The 27,604-nt window shown below is 45.2% G+C and overlaps 1 protein-coding gene across 1 annotated transcript; it reads left to right on the top strand.

Annotated features, from left to right (window-relative positions):
* The first annotated feature begins 561 nt into the window (after positions 1 to 561).
* Positions 562 to 27,199, top strand: LOC309554832 (dynein light chain Tctex-type protein 2B-like). The gene is made up of 4 exons (XM_082256550.1): positions 562 to 663; positions 8,367 to 8,471; positions 19,818 to 19,868; positions 26,626 to 27,199. The coding sequence occupies exons 1-4, from the start codon at positions 571 to 573 to the stop codon at positions 26,971 to 26,973; spliced, it is 597 nt and encodes a 198-aa protein (XP_082112676.1). The 5' UTR covers positions 562 to 570; the 3' UTR covers positions 26,974 to 27,199.
* Positions 27,200 to 27,604: the final 405 nt, after the last annotated feature.

Here is a 27,604-nt window from a genome sequence, read left to right on the forward strand (position 1 = left end):
AAAAAGCGCAGAGGTGATCAAATACCACCAAAAGAAAGCTCTATTTGTGGGGGGGGGGAAAAAAAAACATAAATATTTTTTAGGGTGCAGTGTCGCACAACCGCGCAATTGTCAGTTAAAGTAACGTAAAAAATGGCGCGGTCATTAAGGGGGTAAAACCTTTAGGTCCAGAATGGGTAATAATTGCATTAATATTATATGAGTTTTGGATGGACACAATCTTTATATTGACACCTTTTTCCCTTGGACAGAAAGCAGGCGATTTCCTAAGCTCCTTGTGCTGATGAAAAGCATCGCTCACCCTGCCAAGGCGCCCGTGTTTGCTGCTGGGATTTCCCCTGTGTACTGAACACACCTATGTGGGTGCCGCGGCTCTGCGCTGTATTTATTGACAGAAAGGATTAGTTGTCACAGTACAAAGTGACACATGACAAATGTGCCTCCTTCAGGTATAAACAAAGATCAGTCGCTGGAGCCGTTGAGACGCTTATATCCTAACAGCCGGCGCCACCAGACGAGGAATCGGTCCCCACCAGTGCGCAGCGACCCCCTCCGGAGCCAGCGACCACCATGACCTCCAAGCCTGAAGGGAAGAGGCCCTCCGTGGCCAGCGTTAGATTGGGGGCCAATGGAGACCCTGGGGAAAAACCGCTCCAGAAAATGGTAAGACGATTCCTTTATCAGAGACGTGACTGACAGCAGTGCTGACAACCTCCTCGCTGGTATCACACTGCTCTGATGCAAAAATAAAAACGCATCAAAATCCCATCTGTGTTTTTGATGCATTTCCAGTTTGTTTTCTGGGTAGCTATTACCCAGCATGCACCTGTAAAACGTGGACACGTGGCTCAAAAAAAAAAAAGAAAAAACACACCAAAAAGGCAAAGAAGGTGTGCTTTTGCTGCGTTTTCTCTTCATTTCAATAGGGATCTGCCTTTTTGGTGCGGTTTTGAAAACCTGACCAAAGATGAAGCACGCAGGACTTTTCAAAATGCACCGTGCCTGCAGCGCAGTGGTGTGAGGAGTCACATGGGATTTAGTGCCAGTTCACATATATGCGATGACAGACATCACATGTGATTTGCAGCGCACTGCTCTGCAAATCACATGCGATGTCTGTGCGATGCGAATTCAGCCACACAGATTGTATGGCTGAATTTGTATCGCATTCGGACACGCACAGGACCCTTTTTTGGGTCTGCACCAGAATCGGATCACATGGGTGTTCACACCTATGCGATCCGATTCATGTCTGAACTGACAGTTCACACTGCGATATGCAAACTGATCTGGGGGTGTCGTTAAAATCATATTGACACCCCCAGCGATTTGCATATGGCAAATCACTGGGGGTGTCAATATGGAACTGCCTCAGAGTGGAATGCGATGCGAGAACCCGCAGTGTATTCGCAGGGTTCCCGCATCACATATATGTGAACCGGGCCTCATGCACACTGGATGTTATCAAAACACCATTAGCTTTGTAGTGAGTTTTTCAGCATTTTTTAGCTTTTTTGGCGTTTTTAGCAAAAAATCACCTCTCTGCTATTTTAGTAACTCCGACTTTCCCACAATGCAATGCTTGCCAGAATTGCATCGTATGTGTGTTCACACCCATGCAATAAGATTTAGGTGTGGGAAAAAAGGGTCCTACAACATTTTGGTGCAAATGTGAACCCTTTTTCCCCCCGCATCAAAATCGCATGCCAAAGCAGAGCCTATTGCTGGCAACGTCACTGTCCAAATTGGTGCAACCCTGACTTTGTGGAGCTGTGCATGAACACTACAAATACTATAGTCCAGTGGTCTCCAAACTGTGGCCACTAGGCCGAATGCGGCTCTTTGCTTGCCATTACCTGGCCCTTGTGGCACTATTCCTTCAACTGACACCAAGAGTGGGTAACCATTCCTTCCACTGACACTAGTAATGGGGCACTATTCCTCCCACTGATATAAACAATTAGGACCTATTCCTCCCAGGAAAACCAAAGATGGGGGACTATTCCTCCAATTATTACCAATGATGGGGCACTATTCCTCCCAGGAATGCCAATGATGTGGGATTATTCCTCCAATTAATACCAATGATGGGTCATTGGTATTCCTCCCAGGAATACCAATGATGGGGCACTATTCCTTCAATTAATACCGACGATGGGGCACTAATCCTCCCAGGAATACCAATGATGGGGCACTATTCCTCTCAGGAATACCAATGATAGGGCACTATTCCTCTCAGAAATACCAATGATAGGGCACTATTCCTCTCAGGAATACCAATGATAGGGCACTATTCCTCTCAGGAATACCAATGATAGGGCACTATTCCTCTCAGGAATACCAATGATAGGGCACTATTCCTCTCAGGAATACCAATGATAGGGCACTATTCCTCTCAGGAATACCAATGATAGGGCACTATTCCTCTCAGGAATACCAATGATGGGGCACTATTCCTCCCACTGATACCAATGATGGGGCACTATTCCTCCCACTGATACCAATGATGGGGCACTATTCCTTCCAGGAATACCAATGATCGGGCACTATTCCTCTTAGGAATACCAATGATGGGGCACTATTCCTCTCAGGAATACCAATGATGGGGCACTATTCCTCTCAGGAATACCAATGATAGGGCACTATTTCTCTCAGGAATACCAATGATGGGGCACTATTCCTCTCAGGAATACCAATGATAGGGCACTATTCCTCGCAGGAATACCAATGATTTGGCACTATTCCTCTCAGGAATACCAATGATCGGGCACTATTCCTCTCAGGAATACCAATGATCGGGCACTATTCCTCTCAGGAATACCAATGATTTGGCACTATTCCTGTCAGGAATACCAATGATAGGGCACTATTCCTCTCAGGAATACCAATGATGGGGCATTATTCCTCTCAGGAATACCAATGATAGGGCACTATTCCTCTCAGGAATACCAATGATAGGGCACTATTCCTCCCAGGAATGCCAATGATGTGGGATTATTCCTCCAATTAATACCAATGATGGGTCATTGGTATTCCTCCCAGGAATACCAATGATGGGGCACTATTCCTTCAATTAATACCGACGATGGGGCACTAATCCTCCCAGGAATACCAATGATGGGGCACTATTCCTCTCAGGAATACCAATGATAGGGCACTATTCCTCTCAGAAATACCAATGATAGGGCACTATTCCTCTCAGGAATACCAATGATAGGGCACTATTCCTCTCAGGAATACCAATGATAGGGCACTATTCCTCTCAGGAATACCAATGATAGGGCACTATTCCTCTCAGGAATACCAATGATAGGGCACTATTCCTCTCAGGAATACCAATGATAGGGCACTATTCCTCTCAGGAATACCAATGATGGGGCACTATTCCTCCCACTGATACCAATGATGGGGCACTATTCCTCCCACTGATACCAATGATGGGGCACTATTCCTTCCAGGAATACCAATGATCGGGCACTATTCCTCTTAGGAATACCAATGATGGGGCACTATTCCTCTCAGGAATACCAATGATGGGGCACTATTCCTCTCAGGAATACCAATGATAGGGCACTATTTCTCTCAGGAATACCAATGATGGGGCACTATTCCTCTCAGGAATACCAATGATAGGGCACTATTCCTCGCAGGAATACCAATGATTTGGCACTATTCCTCTCAGGAATACCAATGATCGGGCACTATTCCTCTCAGGAATACCAATGATCGGGCACTATTCCTCTCAGGAATACCAATGATTTGGCACTATTCCTGTCAGGAATACCAATGATAGGGCACTATTCCTCTCAGGAATACCAATGATGGGGCATTATTCCTCTCAGGAATACCAATGATAGGGCACTATTCCTCTCAGGAATACCAATGATAGGGCACTATTCCTCTCAGGAATACCAATGATGGGGCACTATTCCTCTCAGGAATACCAATGATAGGGCACTATTCCTCTCAGGAATACCAATGATTGGGCACTATTCCTCTCAGGAATACCAATGATTGGGCACTATTCCTCTCAGGAATACCAATGATAGGGCACTATTCCTCTCAGGAATACCAATGATAGGGCACTATTCCTCTCAGGAATACCAATGATTGGGCACTATTCCTCTCAGGAATACCAATGAGTGGGCACTATTCCTCTCAGGAATACCAATGATCGGGCACTATTCCTCTCAGGAATACCAATGATAGGGCACTATTCCTCTCAGGAATACCAATGATAGGGCACTATTCCTCTCAGGAATACCAATGATGAGGCACTATTCCTCTCAGGAATACCAATGATAGGGCACTATTCCTCTCAGGAATACCAATGATAGGGCACTATTCCTCTCAGGAATACCAATGATAGGGCACTATTCCTCTCAGGAATACCAATGATTGGGCACTATTCCTCTCAGGAATACCAATGATAGGGCACTATTCCTCTCAGGAATACCAATGATAGGGCACTATTCCTCTCAGGAATACCAATGAGTGGGCACTATTCCTCTCAGGAATACCAATGATTGGGCACTATTCCTCTCAGGAATACCAATGATAGGGCACTATTCCTCTCAGGAATACCAATGATAGGGCACTATTCCTCTCAGGAATACCAATGATGAGGCACTATTCCTCTCAGGAATACCAATGATAGGGCACTATTCCTCTCAGGAATACCAATGATGAGGCACTATTCCTCTCAGGAATACCAATGATGAGGCACTATTCCTCTCAGGAATACCAATGATGGGGCACTATTCCTCTCAGGAATACCAATGATGAGGCACTATTCCTCTCAGGAATACCAATGATGGGGCACTATTCCTCTCAGGAATACCAATGATGGGGCACTATTCCTTCAATTAATACCGACGATGGGGCACTAATCCTCCCAGGAATACCAATGATGGGGCACTATTCCTCTCAGGAATACCAATGATAGGGCACTATTCCTCTCAGAAATACCAATGATAGGGCACTATTCCTCTCAGGAATACCAATGATAGGGCACTATTCCTCTCAGGAATACCAATGATAGGGCACTATTCCTCTCAGGAATACCAATGATAGGGCACTATTCCTCTCAGGAATACCAATGATAGGGCACTATTCCTCTCAGGAATACCAATGATAGGGCACTATTCCTCTCAGGAATACCAATGATAGGGCACTATTCCTCTCAGGAATACCAATGATGGGGCACTATTCCTCCCACTGATACCAATGATGGGGCACTATTCCTCCCACTGATACCAATGATGGGGCACTATTCCTTCCAGGAATACCAATGATCGGGCACTATTCCTCTTAGGAATACCAATGATGGGGCACTATTCCTCTCAGGAATACCAATGATGGGGCACTATTCCTCTCAGGAATACCAATGATAGGGCACTATTTCTCTCAGGAATACCAATGATGGGGCACTATTCCTCTCAGGAATACCAATGATAGGGCACTATTCCTCGCAGGAATACCAATGATTTGGCACTATTCCTCTCAGGAATACCAATGATCGGGCACTATTCCTCTCAGGAATACCAATGATTTGGCACTATTCCTGTCAGGAATACCAATGATAGGGCACTATTCCTCTCAGGAATACCAATGATGGGGCATTATTCCTCTCAGGAATACCAATGATAGGGCACTATTCCTCTCAGGAATACCAATGATAGGGAACTATTCCTCTCAGGAATACCAATGATGGGGCACTATTCCTCTCAGGAATACCAATGATAGGGCACTATTCCTCTCAGGAATACCAATGATTGGGCACTATTCCTCTCAGGAATACCAATGATAGGGCACTATTCCTCTCAGGAATACCAATGATAGGGCACTATTCCTCTCAGGAATACCAATGATTGGGCACTATTCCTCTCAGGAATACCAATGAGTGGGCACTATTCCTCTCAGGAATACCAATGATCGGGCACTATTCCTCTCAGGAATACCAATGATAGGGCACTATTCCTCTCAGGAATACCAATGATAGGGCACTATTCCTCTCAGGAATACCAATGATGAGGCACTATTCCTCTCAGGAATACCAATGATAGGGCACTATTCCTCTCAGGAATACCAATGATGGGGCACTATTCCTCTCAGGAATACCAATGATAGGGCACTATTCCTCTCAGGAATACCAATGATTGGGCACTATTCCTCTCAGGAATACCAATGATAGGGCACTATTCCTCTCAGGAATACCAATGATAGGGCACTATTCCTCTCAGGAATACCAATGAGTGGGCACTATTCCTCTCAGGAATACCAATGATTGGGCACTATTCCTCTCAGGAATACCAATGATAGGGCACTATTCCTCTCAGGAATACCAATGATAGGGCACTATTCCTCTCAGGAATACCAATGATGAGGCACTATTCCTCTCAGGAATACCAATGATAGGGCACTATTCCTCTCAGGAATACCAATGATGAGGCACTATTCCTCTCAGGAATACCAATGATGAGGCACTATTCCTCTCAGGAATACCAATGATGGGGCACTATTCCTCTCAGGAATACCAATGATGAGGCACTATTCCTCTCAGGAATACCAATGATGGGGCACTATTCCTCTCAGGAATACCAATGATGGGGCACTATTCCTCTCAGGAATACCAATGATAGGGCACTATTCCTCTACTGACTACAGACACTATGTAATTTTTTTACTTCCACTGACACTGGGGCATTTTCTACCTCCACTGGCCACTTCGACCCCCATAAACTCTGAAGGACAGTAAACCAGCTTTTTGTTTAGAAAGTTTGGAGACCCCTGCTATAGTCCATAGTCCATCTGAGGAGCGAGCTAGAGAGGGTGACTACGTTTCTATAAAGAGTGGGAACATGGAGAATAAACCTAGCCACCCAGAACGAGTGGAGCCAATGTTAATTTTGACGCCAAATTTCGATTTAGTTTTAGTTATAGACTTTTCACTAAAATGCCATTTTAGTTTTAGTCACATTTTAGTCACCTGAATTGTTTTAGTTTTAGCCCAAGTTCACACTAAATCCGACTTTGAAATAGTGGCACTTCACTTGAAGTCGCGTGATTTCAAAGCCACAGGTCAGTTCAACTTCAGGGGCAACTTGGCTGACATCTGTGCGACTTCATGCACAGATGTCTATGCAAATCACAACTGAATTCTCAAAAAATAGTGCAGGGGCCTTTTTCACACTATTTTAAACAGTTCCAATGTGGACAATAGGGTGCACCTTGTCATGTGAGTGGACCTATCAGAGTAGTGCCCCATCATTGGTATCAGTGGGAGAAATAGTGCTCCTTTGTTGGTGTCAGTGGGAGTTATAGTGCCCCATTATTGGTGTCAGTGGGAGGAATAGTGCCCCATCATTGGTATCAGTGGGAGGAATAGTGCTCCATCATTGGTATCAGTGGGAGGAATAGTGCCCCATCATTGGTGTCAGTGGGAGGAATAGTGCCCCATCATTGGTGTCAGTGGGAGGAATAGTGCTCCATCATTGGTATCAGTGGGAGGAATAGTGCTCCATCATTGGTGTCAGTGGAAAGAATAGTGCTCCATCATTGGTGTCAGTGGGAAGATTAGTACCCCATCATTGTTATCAGTGGGAGGAATAGTGCCCCATCACTGATGTCAGTGGGAGGAATAGTGCCCCATTATTGGTATCAGTGGGAGGAATATTGCCCCATCATTGGTATTAGTGGGAGGACTAGTGCCCCATCATTGGTATCAGTGGGAGGAATAGTGCCCCATCATTGGTATCAGTGGGAGGAATAGTGCGCCATCATTGGTATCAGTGGGAGGAATAGTGCCCCTTTATTGGTATCAGTGGGAGGAATAGTGCCCCATCATTGGTGTCAGTAGGAGGAATTGTGCCCCATCATTGGTATCAGTGGGAGGAATAGTGCCCCATCATTGGTATCAGTGGGAGGAATATTGCCCCATTATTGGTGTCAGTGGGAGGAATAGTGCCCCATCATTGGTGTCAGTGGGAGTAATAGTGCCCCATCATTGGTATCAGTGGGAGGAATAGTAAGCAAAGGGCTGCAGTTTGGAGACCATTGTCCAAGGTGACATCCATATAATTTTGTATTTCTATCAATTTATGTCCAGGTAATAATGATCACAGGGACAAATTGGAAGGGTGAATATCCCCACCAGGGACATAGACAGCAATCAAATACAGTCAGAGGTTTTCTTGTCTGTATTAAAAGTAAAAAAGCCTAAAATAAAAAACAGACAGAGGATCTAACCCTGATCTATAAAAAAAAAGGTGTGTGTGTGTGTGTGTGGGGGGGGGGGGGGTACACTTTAATGATCTGTATACTTCTATTTATCATCTGTATAATTGACAGTCTGTTTGTGTTTGCAGGCTTTGTTACGGAAGGCCACCCTGGGCAATGTGTCCATCACTAACCAGACCTCCTGGAATATAGCGGGACTCCTGCTTGCCCAGAGGATGACAAAGAACCTAAAGGTACATACCTAACAATTGTCCGTATCAGCAGCACGGTGGGGGGGGGGATCAGGAGCAGAGAGCTATATATATACTGTATATATATATATATATATAGAGTGTACAGAAATAGTACCCTACAGAACAGTGCAGATGTGTATATATAAAAGATCACTAAATCACGACTTCAGTCTTTTACATTCTCTGACTATTGGAAGATTTACTAGAAGGAGACCAGCCTGCTATTGTTGATCAGTTATTCGTACAAAGTAATATATAATGTCCCTATTTTAGAGACCGGTTCAGTATAGGGTAAAGGTTGGGGGCCCATTCTCCCCATTTTCACCCAGGATACTAGTCCCATTTCACCCTCAGGTTTCAGCACAGCAAACATACATTATATTACCAAAAGTATTGGGACACCCTGCCTTTACACACACATAAATGTTAATGGCATCCCAGTCTTAGTCCATAGGGTTCAATATTGAGTTGGCCCACCATTTGCAGCTATAACAGCCTCAACTCTTCTGGGAAGGCTGTCCACAAGGTTTAGGAGTGTGTCTATGGGAATGTTTGACCATTCTTTCATAAGCGCATTTGTGAGGGCAGGCACTGATTTTGGACAAGAAGGCCTGGCTTGCAGTCTCCCCTCTAATTCATCCCAAAGGTGTTCTGTCGGGTTGAGGTCAGGACTCTGTGTAGGCCAGTCAAGTTCATCCACCCCAAACTCGCTCATCCATGTCTTTATGGACCTTGACCTCACAAATGCGCTTTTGGAAGAATGGTCAAAGATTCCCAAAGACACACTCCTAAACCTTGTAGACAGCCTTCCCAGAAGAGTTTAAGCTGCATCCAAGTTGCACCCATCCAAAGTTGCGTCACAAGTGTGAATGGAGCCTTAGTCTTGATGACATGAGGACCTTTACTGGACCATTAGTGAGAAGACATTTCAGGGAATGGTGTAGCAGTGCAGAGGATCAATTAAGTAAATATACTTTTCCATGCCCCCTTGACCTTAACAAGCAGTTAACCCTGGTAGTACAGGTGCAACCTCACTGCGAGGAAATATTTTTCTGTTTGTTGGATTTGGTCTTCAGAGCAGACAATCTAAAAATTCAAATAAAGCTGAGGTTTGATCTTTATTCCAGCTTGGCACAATGTATGCATGCATACCTCATACCTTAAAGACCACTAGGGAAGCTGACAATCACTGTAGTAGTCAGCACTACCTCCATGGTTTAGGGTGGGGTGAAATACACTATATTACCAAAAGTATTGGGATGCCTGCCTTTAGCCACACATGAACTTTAAGGGCATCCCAGTTCTAGTGCGTAGGGTTCAATATTGAGTTGGCCCACCCTTTGCAGCTATACCAGCTTCAACTCTTCTGGGAAGGCTGTCCACAAGGTTTAAGTGTATGCTAATTCATCCCAAAGGTGTTCTGTTGCGTTGAGTTTAGGCCATTCCTCCACCCCAAATTCGCTCATTCATGTCTTGATGGACCTTGACCTCACAAATGCACTTTTGGAAGAATGGTCAACAGGGCCGGCCCTACCATGGGTCCCGGTGGGACCATGGGTCCCAGGCGGCACTTAGAGGGGGCGGCCCCCGGCCGCCTCTTCTCTTCTAGCCTATCGCAAAAAAAAAGAAAAAGGTCCGCAGCTTGCCCGACATGCACACTGCGAATGCGCCGCCGCCGCCGCTCGGCAAAGCCCGTAAATGTTCGGCTATTTCCGGGAATAGCCGAACATGTATTAGCTTTCCCGAGCGGCGGCGGCAGTGCATGCGCAGTGTGCATGTCAGGCCGGCCGCGGACGTGTTGATGTGTGGCGCCGGGTGGCGCCATTTTTAAATTCTAAAGCGCCCTTTAGGAACAGGTAAGTGAGACTGCAAACTACCTGTCATTATGCGGGGCTGCAGGCATACTACAGAAGATGCAGTGCTGCGGGCATGGTACATGCTCACAGCACTGCATCTCCTGTAGTATGCCCACAGCCCCGCATTCTCTTGTACCATATCCGTCTCCTGTACCATGCCCACACAGCCCTGCATTCTCATACACCATGCCCACACAGCCCTGCATTCTCATACACCATGTCCACAGCCCCGCATTCTCCTGCACCATGCCTGCATTTCCGCATTCTCCTGCACAATGCCCGCAGCCCCGCATTCTCCTGCACCATGCCCGCAGACCCGCATTCTTCCGTACCATGCCCACAGCCCCGCATTCTCCCGTACCATGCCCGCAGCCCCGCATTCTCCTGCACAATGCCCGCAGCCCCGCATTCTCCTGCACCATGCCCGCAGACCCGCATTCTTCCGTACCATGCCCGCAGCCCCGCATTCTCTTGTACCATGCCCGCAGACCCCTATTCTTCCGTTGGTTATGAGTAAGCGGCCGTGTGTGCCGTGAAACGCGTCAACCTTGGATTACCTGTTCCCTACACTGTCTGTCTGCCTATGATTTTGAAGAATAAAGAGATTTCATTGCTTTCATTTACCTGAGTGCGGTTCAACTACTTCTCTTGCATCAATCCGGATGACGGGTCTTACCAGCACCAGGTTGGACTAACACACCTGAGCGGCTTTCCTTTCCCAAATTATCCCCTATTCTTCCGTACCATGCCCACAGCCCGCATTCTCCCGTACCATGCCCGCAGCCCCACATTCTCCTGTACCATGCATGCAGCCTTGCATTCTCCTGTACCATGCCCACAGCCCCGCTTTCTCCTGTACCATGCCGACAGCCCCGCATTCTCCTGTACCATGCCTGCAGCCCCGCATTCTCCTGTACCATGCCCACAGCCCCACATTCTCCTGTACCATGCCCGCAGCCTTTCATTCTCCTGTACCATGCCCGCAGCCCCGCATTCTCCTATACCATGCCCGCAGCCCCGCATTCTCCCGTACCATGTCCGCAGCCCCGCATTCTCATGTACCATGTCCACAGCCCCGCATTCTCCTGTACCATGTCTGCAGCCCCACATTCTCCTGTACCATGTCCGCAGCCCTGCATTCTCCTGTACCATGTCTGCAGCCCCGCATTCTCCTGTACCATGTCTGCAGCCCCGCATTCTCCTGTACCATGCCCGCAGCCCCGCATTCTCCTGTACCATGCCCGCAGCCCCGCATTCTCCTGTACCATGCCCGCAGCCCCGCATTCTCCTGTACCATGCCTGTAGCCCCGCATTCTCCTGTACCATGCCCGCAGCCCTGCATTCTCCTGTACCATGCCCGCAGCACTGCATTCTCCTGTACCATGCCCGCAGCCCTGCAGGGCACTGTGGCACTATAGACAGTAGAAAGTCTGGTGCGCTCATCTGCCCAGTGTCTACTGCTCTGTCCTGCTCTTGCTGTCACTCCGTACACACTCACACTCCTCTGACTGCTTTCATAGTCCTATAGAATGTGGGGGCATCTTGGAGGGCGTGAATTTTTTTTTTTTGCGGGGGGGCAGCATTTCATTCTCGGACCCAGGCAGCACAATGTCTTGGGCCAGCCCTGATGGTCAAACATAACCATAGACACACTCCGAAACCTTGGGGACAGCCTTCCCAGAAGAGTTGAAGCTGTAAAGGCAGGAGTCCCAATACTTTTGACAATATAGTGTATATATATATATATATATATATATATATATATATATACATACATACATACACACAAACAGACGTGCTTGGGGTGCACAACCTAACCCGATGGGCTGCATGCACACTCCTATGCCCTCATTTGTTCTTATGCGGTGGTTTAAAGTTTAAACATGTTTAAACTTTAATGTGCTATTATTATAGGCTGGGTATGCAATTGTGTTGCTGATTTAGAAAAGGCCAGCAAAGGGAACCAGAGATAGTATGAATGAGTGCAATGTGTGGAACTGCATAGGAAAGGGAAAGGATTGAGGAAAGCGTGCGTCTCCCAGCCAAAATAGCTTGCCAATAGAGTCAGGGGGCTGGAGCTTTAACAAAGAGGCGGAGCTCTGAGAACAGTAGAGGTTCAGGTGGGTAAACCTCCCTCACATTTTCGTTTTGTTTTCGTTCGTTGACAAAAATTGGAATTGATTTTCATTATAGTTTTCGTCAATTGACTTAATTCAAATTTTATTTTCGTTTAGTTTTTGTCACTGAAAACATGCAGCTGATGAAAACTATGGTGAAAATAAACACTGGTGTATACAACCCAAAAGAGTTGGAACACTGTACAAATTGTGAGTAAAAAAGGAATGGACTAATTTACAAATCTCATAAACTTATATTTTATTCAGAATATAATATAGATAACATATCAAATGTTGAAAGTGAGACATTTTGAAATATCATGCCAAATATTGGCTCATTTTGGATTTCATGAGAGCTACACATTCCAAAAAAGTTGGGACAGGTAGCAATAGGAGGCAAGAAAAGTTAAATATACATATAAGGAACAGCTGGAGGACCAATTTGCAACTTATTAGGTCAATTGGCAACATGATTGGGTATAAAAAGAGCCTCTCAGAGGGGCAGTGTCTCTCAGAAGTCAAGATGGGCCGAGGATCACCAATTCCCCCAATGCTGCGGTGAAAAATAGCGGAGCAATATCAGAAAGGAGTTTCTCAGAGAAAAATTGCAAAGAGTTTGGAGTTATCATCATCTACAGTGCATAATATCATCCAAAGATTCAGAGAATCTGGAACAATCTTTGTGCGTAAGGGTCAAGGCCGGAAAACCATACTGGATGGCGGTGATCTTCGGGCCCTTAGACGGCACTGCATCACATACAGGAATGCTACTGTAATGGAAATCACAACATGGGCTCAGGAATACTTCCAGAAAACATTGTCGGTGAACACAATCCACCGTGCCATTCACCGTTGCCGGCTAAAACTCTATAGGCCAAAAAAGAAGCCAAATCTAAACATGATCCAGAAGCGCAGATGTTTTCTCTGGTCCAAGGCTCATTTAAAATGGACTGTGGCAAAGTGGAAAACTTCTGTGGTCAGACGAATCAACATTTGAAGTTCTTTTTAGAAAAATGGGACGCCATGTCATACGGACTAAAGAGGACAAGGACAACCCAAGTTGTTATCAGCGCACAGTACAGAAGCCTGCATCTCTGATGGTATGGGGTGGCATGAGTGCGTGTGGCATGGGCAGCTTACACATCTGGAAAGGCACCATCAATGCTGAAAGGTATATCCAAGTTCTAGAACATCATATGCTCCCATCCAGACGTCGTCTCTTTCAGGGAAGACCTTGCATTTTCCAACATGACAATGGCAGACCACATACTGCATCAATTACAACATCATGGCTGCATAGAAGAAGGATCCGGGTACTGAAATGGCCAGCCTGCAGTCCAGATCTTTCATCCATAGAAAACATTTGGCGCATCATAAAGAGGAAGATGCGACAAAGAAGAAAAAGACAGTTGAGCAACTAGGAGCCTGTATTAGACAAGAATGGGACAACATTTCTATTCCTAAACTTCAGCAACTTGTCTCCTCAGTCCCCAGACGTTTGCAGACTGTTATAAAAAGAAGAGGGGATGCCACACAGTGGTAAACATGGCCTTGTCCCAACTTTTTTGAGATGTGTTGATGCCATGAAATTTAAAATAAACTTATTTTTCTCTTAAAATTATACATTTTCTCAGTTTAAACATTTGATATGTCACCTATGTTGTATTCTGAATAAAATATTGAAATTTGAAACTTCCACATCATTGCATTCAGTTTTTATTCACATTTGTACAGTGTCCCAACTTTTTTAGAATCGGGCTTGTAGATTGTTTAGTGTCACTTTAACCACTTCCAGCCCAAGGATGTCATATGTCATCCTGGACTTTGAGTGGAGATATCTGAAAGATGCCGGCGATTCCCTGCACCATAAGAACAATCATAGCGGCAGTTCAACCGCATGATCGTTCTTACAGGTAGTGGGAGGGGACATTTCCCCCCCTCCTGCCGCCCTCCAGTGCTTTTACTCGCTCGCCCGTGCTATTGGCGAGTCGGAAAAGGAATCCACCATTAGCGGAAGTTCACCATAGAGGATACCAAGGACCAGATGGTCCCCGGCAGTCTCTATGACTCTCGAAGGCCGAATGTTATGACGTCACGTCCGGCCTGGCAGTTGTAAATACTGCTGTGGACTGGAAAGGCTGAGATAGTTTATTTATTTATTTTTATCTCAGGCTTTCCAAGCTAGAGGGGAGATGTGGGGACTTATAGACCCCAGATCTCTCTATAAAGAGGACCTGTCATACCCTATTCCTATTACAGGGGATGTTTACATTCCTTGTAATAAAAATAAAAGTGATCAAAAAAAAATTTAAAGGGAAAGTGTAAAAATATTGAAATAAATATAAAATAAACAATAATAAAAAAAAAAATGTAAAGCGCCACTGTCACAGCGTGCTCGCACGCAGAAGCGAACACATACGTATGTCGTGCCCACATATGTAAAGGCCGTTAAAACCACACATGTGAGGTATCGCCCGAAATGTTAGAGCAAGAGCAATAATTCCAGCCAAAGACCTCCTCTGTAACGCTAAACTGGTAACCTGTAAAGAATTTTAAAGTGTCGCCTATGGAGATTTTAAAGTATCGAAGTTTGGCACCATTCCACGAGTGTGTGCAATTTTAGTTGCAATAGTTTTTATTAGAATTTCCAACAGTACAGAAAAAAAAAAATATACAAAACAGGAAATATAAATGAATATATCAAACAGGATATAAAGTATGGTAGTAAAGCATTTTACAGAACATGAGCAAGTGCCGAAAACTTCGTTGTCAAACGAGGAACATCGAAAACATTATCAGTAGATACAGAGAAGGTAATACATGTGAAAAACCTGGGTCCAATAAACATAGCACCCTAAACTGGTTTAAAGTATGGAACTTGAAGCCAGATGAGCCAGGCAAGCTCCAGATGCCACGAGACGGGTTATTAACCTGCTTCATCAAGTGTGTGCAATTTTAAAGCGTGACATGTTATGTATCTATCTACTCAGCATAACATCATTTTTCACATTATACTTAAAAAAACTGGGCTACCTTTAGAGTTTTTTTTTTTAATTTCATGAAACCTTTTTTTTCCACCAAAAAAACGCTTTTGAAAAATTGCTGCGCAAATACTGTGTGACATAAAATGTTGCAACGACCGCCATTTTATTCCCTAGGGTCTCTACTAAAAAAAAACATATATAATATTTGGGAGTCCTGAGTTATTTTCTAGCAAAAAAATGATGATTTTTACATGTAGAAGAGGAGTGCCAGAATAGGCCCGGTATTGAAGTGGTTAAAAATGCTCCATTGTTTTGCATTTGCTGTAATGATTATTTTTTTGTGCAGAAAAGGGAACTATGGTGATCAGTCACTGAGAATCTCCGACATGTCAGAAACTCTATTTAGACATTAATTAGCTTTTCCAGTGTTTAGAAGCATTTATTATCTCTTTCTAGTCATCCCCTAAGGAGCCAAATTATCATAACCGTTGCTTGATTGGTTGCTTCTCATGGAAACATGCCGTTTACAGTCACCTGAAATCTTCCTAAACTGACTAACCCAATAGAGAGTGTATGTTGTGGTCCTGGTAATGTCTGGTGGACTACATCCAATTGAAGTTTCGGCCTAAAATTCCTTTTTAGGCCTCATGCACACGGGGCGTTTGAAAAAACGAGCTGCAAAGCCAGTTCTAATGGCAGGGAAAAGCAGCTGTAAAAACGTGCTCATAGAAGCGTTTTGTATTGGTGTTATTGCACGTTTTAGCCACGTTTATCAGCGTTCGCGTTTAGCAGCCTTTCTCTGCCCTCTTCTATTTTCCAACCTCAAATCCAACTATTACAGCTTAAAAACGTCTGACATGGCCTAACGCTGTATGCGGCCTTTAGCAGCCTTTAGCCGCATCAGGTGTTTTTACAGCCTAACACTGCTGCTCCAAAACGCAGAGGCCCTGGGTTTTTTTACAGCTTGAAAAGGCCTATGCCACTTACAGCTCCTAAAAGCCTGTGTGTGCATGAGGTCATGGAATAACATAGAGGGTGTTTTTAACCACTTAAGCCCCGGAAGATTTTACCCCCTTCCTGACCAGGGCCTATTTTGCGATTCGGGACTGCGTGACTTTAACGGACAATTGCGACGCTGTACCTAAATGAATTTGACGTCCTTTTTTTCCCACAAACAGAGCTTTCTTTTGGTGGTATTTGATCGCCTGTGCGATTTTTACTTTTTGCGCTATAAACAAAAAAAGAGCGTTAATTTTGCAAAAATAGCAATATTTTTCACATTTTTTTATATGAAATTCCCCCCCCCCCCAAAAAAAAGTAAAAATCAAAATTTTTAACATTTTGGGCCTATTTTTTTTTTTTTTACCATATGTTTGGTTAAAAAAAATCGCAAAAAGCGTATTTTGATTGTTTGCGCAAAAGATATTGCGTTTTACTAACAAAGGGAAAGATTTTTGTCATTTTTGTTGTTTTTTCTTTTAACGCGTAATGGCGGCGATCTGCGATTTTTTTTTTTGCGGGACTGCGACATTGCGGCGGACAGATCGGACCCTTGATTGACATTTTTTACACTTTTGGGGTTACCAGTGACATTACTGCAGTAATCAGTGCTATACATATTCACTGTTACTGTAAAATGATACTGGCAGTGAAGGGGTTAACTTTTTTTGAGAGGGAGGGGCTAAGTGTGTCCCTAGGGGCGTGATTCTAACTGTGATTGGCTGTGGCTTGAGGTGTAGGAACAGTGATCAACGGTCCTACATAGTAGAACCGTATGATCACCATTCATACACAGGGGAGAATGACAGGCGGCTTGTTTACATTAGCCGCCTGCCTCTCTCCCGCTGTCACGGACGATCGCGAATGACCGGCGGACATTGGGTCCGCCAGGCACACGCGCGGGGGGGGGTCCGTGACCGCGCGTAAGCGGGAGCGCACCTCCGGCGGCGCGCGCTCGCTCCCTAGACCCTCACAGGCTAGCGACGTAGCCCTACATCGCTTTGCCTGTGAGGGGCTGACTGCCGACGTAAATAGTCGTGCGGCGGTCGCCAAGCGGTTAAGTTGCAAAAAAAAATGTCTGACGCTTCTAAAAGCAGCTGTAAAAAACGTCCTGTGTACATGAGGCCTTATAGCCCATTGGCTGATCAAAAAAAGAAAAAAGGAAACTTCGGACAGCTTTACATTTTTTTTTCTTTCCTATTTTTTTGTATGCCCCAGCGATAACCAGGGCTGTTAGAAATCATGGAGCCCCATACAGCCTACCTGACAGGCCCCCTCCCGGCCGGAAGTGACTGAGGACATAGATTTATCAGTCCTTTTCTCTGCAGCCGCAGCAGCATAGATGAATGCGTTGGAAGCACTCTGCTCATTCACAGTTTACAATGCTTTAACAATGAATGGACACAGGAGTGATTGGTACAGATCACTTACTGTGTTTATTCAGGAAAGGAAACCAATAAATGATTTATTATTATTTATCACCCCCCTGTGTGCCCGCAGCAGCTGCTGGCAGGAGAGGAGGGAAGCCTGCAGCGTTGCAGGGGAAAGGGGCACATAGATGGGCCCGGACAGCAGATGGAAGGGGCACATATGCTAGAACTATTCCCCCTGCAGTTAAGGCAAATGAAGAATGAGGAGGAGAAGCTGGCAGTGCTGCTGGGGGAGGCAGAAGAAGATTGGTGTCTGCAATAAGACAGTACAGTCGGCCCTCCTGCCCAGCAGGTTGCTGGGCTCCCCTTTTGAACTGATGTGGCCTGGGCCCAGTACAGGAGGGCCGGCTCTACTGCCTTATCAGCAGCCCTGGCGATAACCGCTAAGCCCTGTGTAAAAGCAGTGGTCTGACAAATCAAACCTACGGGTCTCCGATCAGCAGCGTTTGATCTTCTCATCTCTGATTGGAGACCTGAAGATCTGATGCAGCTTGAGTGCTGGATCACACATATGCGATGTGGGAACCCTGCAAATCCACTCGACTCGCAGGCAGTTCACACTGCCGTATGGCAACCACTGGGGGTGTCAATACAAAGTTAATGACACCCCCAGATCAGTTCGCATATCGCAGTGTGAACTGTCAATTCAGACATTAACCACTTAAGCCCCGGAAGATTTTACCCCCTTCCTGACCAGGCCCTATTTTGCGATTCGGCATTGCGTGACTTTAACAGACAATTGCGCGGTCGTGCGGCGCTGTACTTAAACAAATTTGACGTCCTTTTTTTCCCACAAACAGAGCTTTCTTTTGGTGGTATTTGATCACCTGTGCGATTTTTTGATCATGCGCTATAAACAAAAAAAGAGCGTCAATTTTGCAAAAATAACAATATTTTTCATATTTTTTTATATGAAATTCCCCCAAAAAAATGTAAAAATCAAATTTTTTTAACATTTTAGGCCAATTTGTTTTATGCTACATATGTTTGGTAAAAAAAAAATCGCAAAAAGCGTATTTTGATTGGTTTGCGCAAAAGTTATTGCGTTTACTAACTAAGGAAAAGATTTTTGTCATTTTTGTTGTTTTATTTTAACGAGTAATGGCGGCGATTTGCGATTTTTTTTGCGGGACTGCGACATTGCAGCGGACAGATCGGACCCTTGACTGACATTTTTGACACTTTTGGGGTTACCAGTGACATTACCACAGTAATCAGTGCTATACATATGCACTGTTACTGTAAAGATGACACTGGCAGGGAAGGGGTTAACTTTATTTGAGAGGGAGGGGTTAAGTGTGTCCCTAGGGGCGTGTTTCTTACTGTGATTGGATGTGGCTACTGGTGTAAGAACAGAGATTAACGGTCCTACATAGTAGAACCGTATGATCTCCATTCTTACACAGGGAAGAATGACAGGCGGCTTTGTTTACATTAGCCGCCTGCCTTTCTCCCGGTGTAACCGACGATCGCGAGTGCCCGGCGGACATCGGGGGACCGCCGGGGGGGGGGGGGGTCCGTGAGCGAACGGGAGCGCCCGCTCGCTCCCTAGTCGCTCCCTAGTCCTACGTCGCTTTGCCTGTGAGGGGTTGACCGCCGCAGTAAATAGTCGTGCGGCGGTCGGCAAGTGGTTAATAGAATCGCATAGGTGTTCACTATGCAATCCGATTCTGGTGTGGACCAAAAAAAGGGTCCTGTGTGACTTTGGTGTGAATACGATGCGAGTTCAGCCATACAATCTGTATGGCTAAATTCACACGCACAGACATCGCATGGTATTTGCAAAGCAGTGCGCTCCGAATCACATGCAATGTCTGACACCGCATATGTGTGAAGCAGCACTCAAGTGTTGGAGTGGTTTTGCTCTCTGTTCCTGCCACAGTTTCTCATGTATGAACTTCATGGCACCTACACATGTGGGTACATACTGTGTATAATCTGTCTTGTATGTTTCCTCTAGGAGAGGAGGGCTCAGAAAGTGGCAAAGAAGACTGAAATTATATTGCCGCAGGTAAGTAGAACACACCATGATATCACAATCCCATTCCCTATCATAGGTCAGCTTGTAATAGGTTCAATAGGGACCCCGGGATTTGGTTGAAAATGTGGTAGAAGCTTGTGCAATCTGAGACCGTATGAGAGGTATGGGAGTCATTAACCCCTTCAGCTCCGGAAAGGTTTACCCCCCTCTTCATGACCAGGCCTGCATTACTTTAACTGACACGCTGTACCCAAACACAATTTATGTCCTTTTTTCCCCACAAAATGTAAAAAAATCTAATTTCTTCATCAGTTTAGGTCAGTATGTAATCTGCTACATATTTTTGTTAAAAAAAATCCCAATAAACGTACATTGATTGGTGTGCGCAAAAGTTATAGCTTCCACAAATTATGGGATATTTTAATGGAATTTTTTTTTTTTTTTTTACTAATGGCGATGATCAGCGACTTATATCAGGACTGCGATATTGCGGCAGACAAATTGGACACTTTTGACACTTTTTTGGGGACCAGTGACACTAAAACAGTGATCAGTGCTAAAAAATATGCAGTCACTGTACTAATGACACTGGCAGGGAAGGGGTTTACATCAGGGGCAATCAAAGGGTTAAATCTGTGCCTTGGGAGTGTTTACTAACTGTAGGGGAGGTGCTTGTACTGTGGGAAGGCAAAGATTTGTGTTCCTGCTTAGCAGAAACACAGGATCACTACCTTCCCTACTGACAGAACGGCGATCTGCCTTGTTTACATAGGGAGATCGCCGTTCTGCTTCTCTCCTGAATGATCGTTGGGTGCCAGCAGACATCAAGTCCACCGGACTTACTGATTGGCAAGAGCAGGACAGCAGGAGCGGATCGCCGGTGGCACGCATGCGCGCCCCAGACCCGGAAGTGCAAAATCGCGTGATTCTGCACAGAGGAGTCGCCGTCCCGCAGTAAATGTACGTGGGGCGGTTGGCAACAGGTTAAACCCCAACTTCAATCAAAACTTTTTTTTTAGTTTTGGATGAACTTTGGAAAAGTAAATAGCTGTGTTAACCCTCATTGCTGTCTGTAACCCTGCTTGGTCAGCAGAACAAGAAATGAGGGGAGCGGTTGTCACCGGGGGGCAGGAAGACACAATTAATAATAACATGTCAGATTTTCTAACTCCTTCCTGGTTTACTGAAATAAAAGTGTTTAATTGTAGAGATTTTCCATGGCTCCAAAAGGAAGAAAAGGAAACTCTCCCTAATGAGGACACAGACAGCAAATAAAAATCTGACTTACAATATAAAGGGGGGTATTTAAGAAAAAAAAAAATCACAGAGCTATTCATCCTGTGAAACTGCATGAACATTCGTTCTGGGCAAATGGGGGCACAAATGAAGGTTACTATGCTATTTCCTCTCCAGGTCAAATGTTATTCTTTATACAGAAAAAATTGAATGAGAAAATACCACATTATAGCCACTAGATGGAGCTGGAAATAATTTATTAGCCACTTTAAGACTGGAAGGATTTGCCCCCTTAGTGACCAGGCCATATTTTGTGATTCAGCACTGCATTACTTTAACGGACAATTGCGTGGTCGTGCGACGCTGTACCCAAATAATAAATAATTGATGTCCTTTTTTCCCACAAACAGAGCTTTCTTTTGGTGGTATTTGATCACCTGTGCGATTTTAATTTTTTGCGCTATAAACAAAAAAAGAGCGACAATTTTGAAAAAAAAAAAAACAATATTTTTCACATTCCGCTACATAACATTCCCAAAAAAATTAAAAAATCAAAATTTTTATAACATTTTAGGCCAATTTGTTTTCTGCTACATATTTTTGGTAAATAAAAATCGCAATAAGCGTATTTTGATTGGTTTGCGCAAAGTTATCGCATCTACTAACTACGGGAAAGATTTATGTCAATTTTATTTTTTATTTATTTATTTTTTCCACTAGTAATGGCGGCGATCTGCGATTTTTTTTTTGGGACTGCGACATTGCGGCGGACAGATCAGACGCTTGACTGACATTTTTGACAGTTTTGGGGGTGCCAGTGATATTACTACAGTAATCAGTGCTAAAAATATGCACTGTTACTGTAATAATGACACTGGCAGGGAAGGGGTTAACCCTATGGGTGATCAATGGGTTAAATGTGAACCTAGGCGAGTGATTCTTCTAACTGTGGGGGGGGGGGCGTGGCTTGTGAAACGACCATAGAGACATGTGATCCTTTATAGAAGGATCACATGATCTCTATGATCATCCCAGGGAGAAGGATGATCGGCTGTGAGAACTGAGCGCTCAAAGGCCGCTGATCGCTCGGTTCTCAGAGCTCTGTGAGCAGCAAGGCCAGATTAACGTAGGGACTACCTTTATATAGGCCCCGGGTTGGCCATATTCACTGTTACCGCTCTTCTGTCACTTGTAAACACAGAAGTCTGGCTTCTATGCTCGCTTCCCCAGGCAGCTCCCTCAGAACCTCCCCACACAGCACGAAGGCCGGACAAGGAGGGACAGTTGCCGATGCATGGATGTGTTTATGGGCTTCAGAGACAGCATTCCATGTGGAATTAGGCATGCATGGCTGCACCCTTCCTCCTCTGGGTGCATGCCAAGGCACGGCCCTTAAGGCCCTTCAAAATCCTCAGCACCAAGCCCATGATGCTCTTAATCCGGCCCTGGTGAGCAGAGAGCTGATGACTGTCAGTCACCACAACTCTAATCTGCCCCCCTGTGCTCACTGGAGTGCTGGGCCAGGTGTGGGTCTGAGCCAAGTGCCGGTCCAGGGTTGTGGGCGGATACCGACCATAATGCCGATCTTGCTCCAGCCTGGACCGGCTCTGTGCCGTCAACAAACAACGGGTTTCAGCCCGCTGTCTGCTGAAAACGGGACACAGGAGTGTAGAACGAACTGCACTCCTGTGATCCATAGGAGATGTACAGCCAAACAAGCATTGGCTGTACTTCTCCTTTAAGTTTTTCACCCGGGCATCAGTGTGTTAGGCTAACCATCTCCCTTTTGTTGGTTACCTGGTGACCTGGGATCCCTTTCATTCACCTGTTTCTAGGAGCTGTTAGAAAATTTCCTTAGGTTGTTGGATTGTGCACACATAATCTGACCACCAATTAAGTCTTTGGGCAGCTTAATACTCTGTAATTAAGGTTTCTGATATCACGCTCTTTATGCAATGGAAATCACTGTTCTGGTGTTGTGTCTCCCCCTAGTGATCCTGTTTAAGTCTATATGTGTGCGTGCATACTGTATACACTGCTCAAAAAAATTAAAGGAACGCTTTTTAATCAGAGTATCGCAAGTCAATTAAACTCCTGGGATATTGATCTGGTCAGTTAAGTAGGAGAGGGGGTTGTTAATCAGTTTTAGCTGCTTTGGTGTTAATGAAATTAATAACAGGTGCACTAGATGGGCAACAATGAGACAACCTCCAAAACAGGAATGGTTTTCAAAGTGGAGGCCAATGACATTTTTTTTTCCCTACTCAACTTTTCTGTTTCTCACTAGTTTTGCATTTGGCTAGGGTCAGTGTAACTACTGGTATTATGAGGCGATACCTGGACCCTATAGAGGTTGCACAGGCAGTCCAAATCCTCCAGGATGGCACATCAATATGTGACACTGCCAGAAGGTTTGCTGTGTCTCCCAGCACAGTCTCAAGAACATGGAGGAGATTTCAGGAGACAGGCAGTTACTCTAAGGCCTCTTTCACACGGTCCGCCTCCGTAGGCGGATCCGTGTTGCTCAGCGGGGATCGATCCGCGATCCCTGCTGAGCCGGCGGATGACAGCTCCGTCTCCGCTTGCAGAGCAGAGAGGAAGGTGTCACAGCCCCCGCTGCTCTCTATGGGGGATCGGATGAGAGCGGACCGCCTGTCTGCTCTCATTCGATCCCCAGGACGGATGGCAGCGGGTGTCAGCGGAGGTGTCTCCGCTGACATCCGCTGCCCCATAGGGATACATGGAGGATCCGATCAGATCCGCCTAAAAAACTGACAGGCGGATCTGATCGGACCGCCCGTGTGAAAGAGCCCTAAGAGAGCTGGACAGGGCCGTAGAAGGTCCTTAACCCATCAGCAGGACCGGTATCTGCTCCTTTGTGCAAGGAGGAACAGGATGAGCACTGCCAGAGCCCTACAAAATGACCTCCAGCAGGCCACAGGTGTGAATGTCTCTGACCATACAATCAGAAACAGACTTCATGAGGGTGGCCTGAGGGCCCGACGTCCTCTAGTGGGCCCTGTGCTCACTGCCCGACACTGTGGAGCAGGATTGGAATTTGCCATTGAACACCAGAATTGGCAGATCCACCACTGGCGTCCTGTGCTTTACACAGGTTCACGTGAAAGGGTCTGGAGAAGCCAGAGAGAACATTATGCTGCCTGTAACATCGTTCAGGATTACCGGTTTGGTGGTGGGTCAGTAATGATCTGGGGAAGCATTTCCATGGAATTCAGCCCTCTGTAGGGTGATCATTTTCATTTCCATCAAACAATGTGGCATCCTTTCCTTCCTAACACATTACCCAGTCCGTACCAGTATAGATATCCAGCATGATATTTTTCACCATTGAGATCTGATGTGTTTCCTTTAATTTTTTTGATCAGTGTATATACACCTTAACATTATAACTACCCACCATAACCCACTGAAGCATGCACTCCACTAGACCTCTGAAGGTATGCTGTGATAGCTGGCATCGAGCCTTCAGTAGCAGATTCTTTAAGTCCTGTAAATTGCGAGGTGGGGCCTCCATGGATCTGATTTGGTTTTCCAGCACATCCCACAGTTAGGGTTCGTGCCTTGTCTTCATTAAATTAGCCTAAGAACCTGTATAATTCATATGTGTTGGGGTTTAAAGGTATAAGGTGGCAACCCTACCCACAGATGCTTGATTGGATTGAGATCTGGAGAATTTGGAGGCCAAGTCAACACCTCAAAACTCTCATGCAGTGATCACATGCGTGATCAGCCCTGGATGCAGTCTGATCACTGCATGAATAATTACATGTGAGTGGGCACAGTCAACTGCAGGAGTCGGCAGTCTCCCCTTGCTTTCAATTAGGCTGCCTCTTGGAGCTAATCGTGGAAACCCCTGCTGGGCTTCTCACATGTAATCACAGTACAGGTGCTTTCGCAAGTGTGAATGCACCCTCAGGCTGGGTTCACACTTGTGTAATGCCAGGCATCGAATGTGATTTGCACCGCATTGCTATGCACATCACATGCGATGTCTATGAAATGTGAATTCAGCCATACAGTTTGTTTGGCTGAATTTGCATTGCATTCGGATCAAAATGTTGTAGGACCCTTTTTTTGATCCGCACTGGAATCAGATTGCATGGGTGTTGAGACCCATGCGATCCGATTCCTGTCCGATTCCACAGTTTGCAGTGCGTTCTGCAAACTGATTTGGGAGTGTCATTTAGTTTACATCAGCTATGTCCAAACTTTGGGCCTCCAGCTGTTCAGGAACTATAATTCCCATCATGCCTAGTTATGTCTCTGAATGTCAGAGATCTACAATGCCTCATGGGAATTTTAGTTCCTGAACAGCTGGATGGCCATAGTTTGGACATCCCTGGTTTACATTGATACCTGCAGCGGTTCGCAGAGAGCAGTGTGAACTGCCTGGGAGTGAGATGCGATGCAAGAACCCGCACAGGAATCTCGCTGGTTCCCGCAACACACCAGTGTGAACCAAGCCTAAAACTTTGAAGATGCGATTCTAAAATCACTCAGTGGAACACACAGTGCGCAGCCTCCACCACAGACACATCTAGCCGCTCACCCCAGAAACAGGACCCCTGAATTAACAGATGGGTCAAATAAGCTTGCCCAGATAGCGTATAAATCCTAAAGGTGCAGTCAGGGATAACATCCTGGTGTCAGGGCACGATCCAAATAGGTATAGCCATGTTTAGGTATCACATCAAATAAACTGACTTTCCTTGAAGCTAGCATGAAGCTGGTCACCAGTGTTTGGTGTTCCAGGGTTTTGAAAATAATACGAAAAATATAGTCCTCTCTGCTAAAACTACGTTTATTACGATAAAAGTAAAGCACTTACAAAGGTGGCACTTCCATTAAGTACAAGTAAACGAGTGCTTGTTACAAACAATCACAGGGAGATGGCCGGGGGTGACGTCACGTGACTCCTTCCCATACGCGTTTACGTCCCAGAAGTGGGACTTCGTCAGCTGGGACGGAGCCACGCTTCACACCCGCCTCTAAATAGTCTTGCTGACTAAATGCAGGTAAAGTCATTTTGTATAAGACACCGAGTACAAAGATGATTTGGGCAAGAGCATTGCCAGACACCTGCACCCAGGACACATGTTCCAGGTCTTCTGTTGAGTGTCCCAAATCTACTTTGAAATATTGAGATTATTTATGTATTTATTTATTTCAGGGATATATATAGCACCATCAATTTATGTAGTGCTTTACACATATATTTTGTACATTCACATCAGTCCCTGGCATCAAGGAGCTTACAATCTAAGGTCCCTACCTCACATTTATACACATCCTAGGACCTAGGGCCAATTTAGGCAGGAGCCAATTAACCTACCAGCATGTATTTGGAGTGTGGGAGATAATGATGTTTTATGTATAATCCAGATTTAGACTTGTTGATGAAAGTGAGATGTGAGGATTCCTATGGTTTTAAGAAGGATCTACTGTGCTTAGCAATTGTTCTTGTGCTTTCAACAAGTTCTGAAGTTATTTTGTCATGTTTGACTTTTTTTTAAATCTATTATACTCTCAGCCTCCATCATTCGCCTCTCGGCCCCCTGAGAAGGTCCAGTTGTCATCCATCAAGCAAATTCTGGAGAGCTACCTCCCAGAGCGAATCGGGGAAATGAAGTATGACCATACCAAGGTCCCTTCCCTAGTGAAAGTGATCAGCGAGGAAGTCAGAACTCAGGTGAAGAAGGTCTTACCCGCACGATACAAGATGCTATGCGTGGTGACAATGGGGGAGAGGGCCCAGGAGGACATCGCCATAGTTAGCCGCTGCCTCTGGGACCCCCATGCTGACAACTATGTGGCCCACGTCTATGAGAATTCCACTATCTACTGTGTGGTAGCTGTGTACACTGTATTCTGTGAATGACTCTGCCTTATTGAGTACAGGAGCCCCTTACATTCTGACTGTCCACCAGAAAGTTGTATGTAACCCTTCTGTAAATCCAAAGACAATCTGTCACCTCTGTTTTCCTACAAAACTTCAGAGTCCTGCAAGACCAAGATGGATTTACCAAGCCTTTCTTGAGGATCTACACTGTATCTGAACACCACAAAACAAAAACTGTATTTCATTATTTTAATATTTAAAGCAAACTCCCCCATCCATCCATCCATCCATCCATGTCTTCATGCTTTATTTTACTGAGCAATCACTATGAAAAACCCACCCTGCATTTTCTGGCCACTACCATCTTGATTGAGGGCAGATGATTCATGTAGCATTTACTTCCTATAATCCAGCTCAGGCATGCAAGCAGGATGATCTGCTTAACAGAGAAAGCCCCTCCTCCCCTCCTGAAGAATATTGGAATTGTATGACATCATTCGCCTAGGCATAGAAACCAGGAAGTAACTGAAGAAATTGATAAAAAAAGTTTAAAACAAGTAAACATAATATACCTTCCTATGTATTTACTAATGCTAGCAGCATAAGGATTATTAAAAGTCCATGTTGATTGAGAGAGTGAAGTTCCACTAAGTCCTCATTCACACTGAGG

Source organism: Pelophylax lessonae (assembly GCF_965119305.1).
Source record: "Pelophylax lessonae genome assembly, chromosome: 4".
In the NCBI taxonomy this organism is placed as follows: domain Eukaryota; kingdom Metazoa; phylum Chordata; class Amphibia; order Anura; family Ranidae; genus Pelophylax; species Pelophylax lessonae.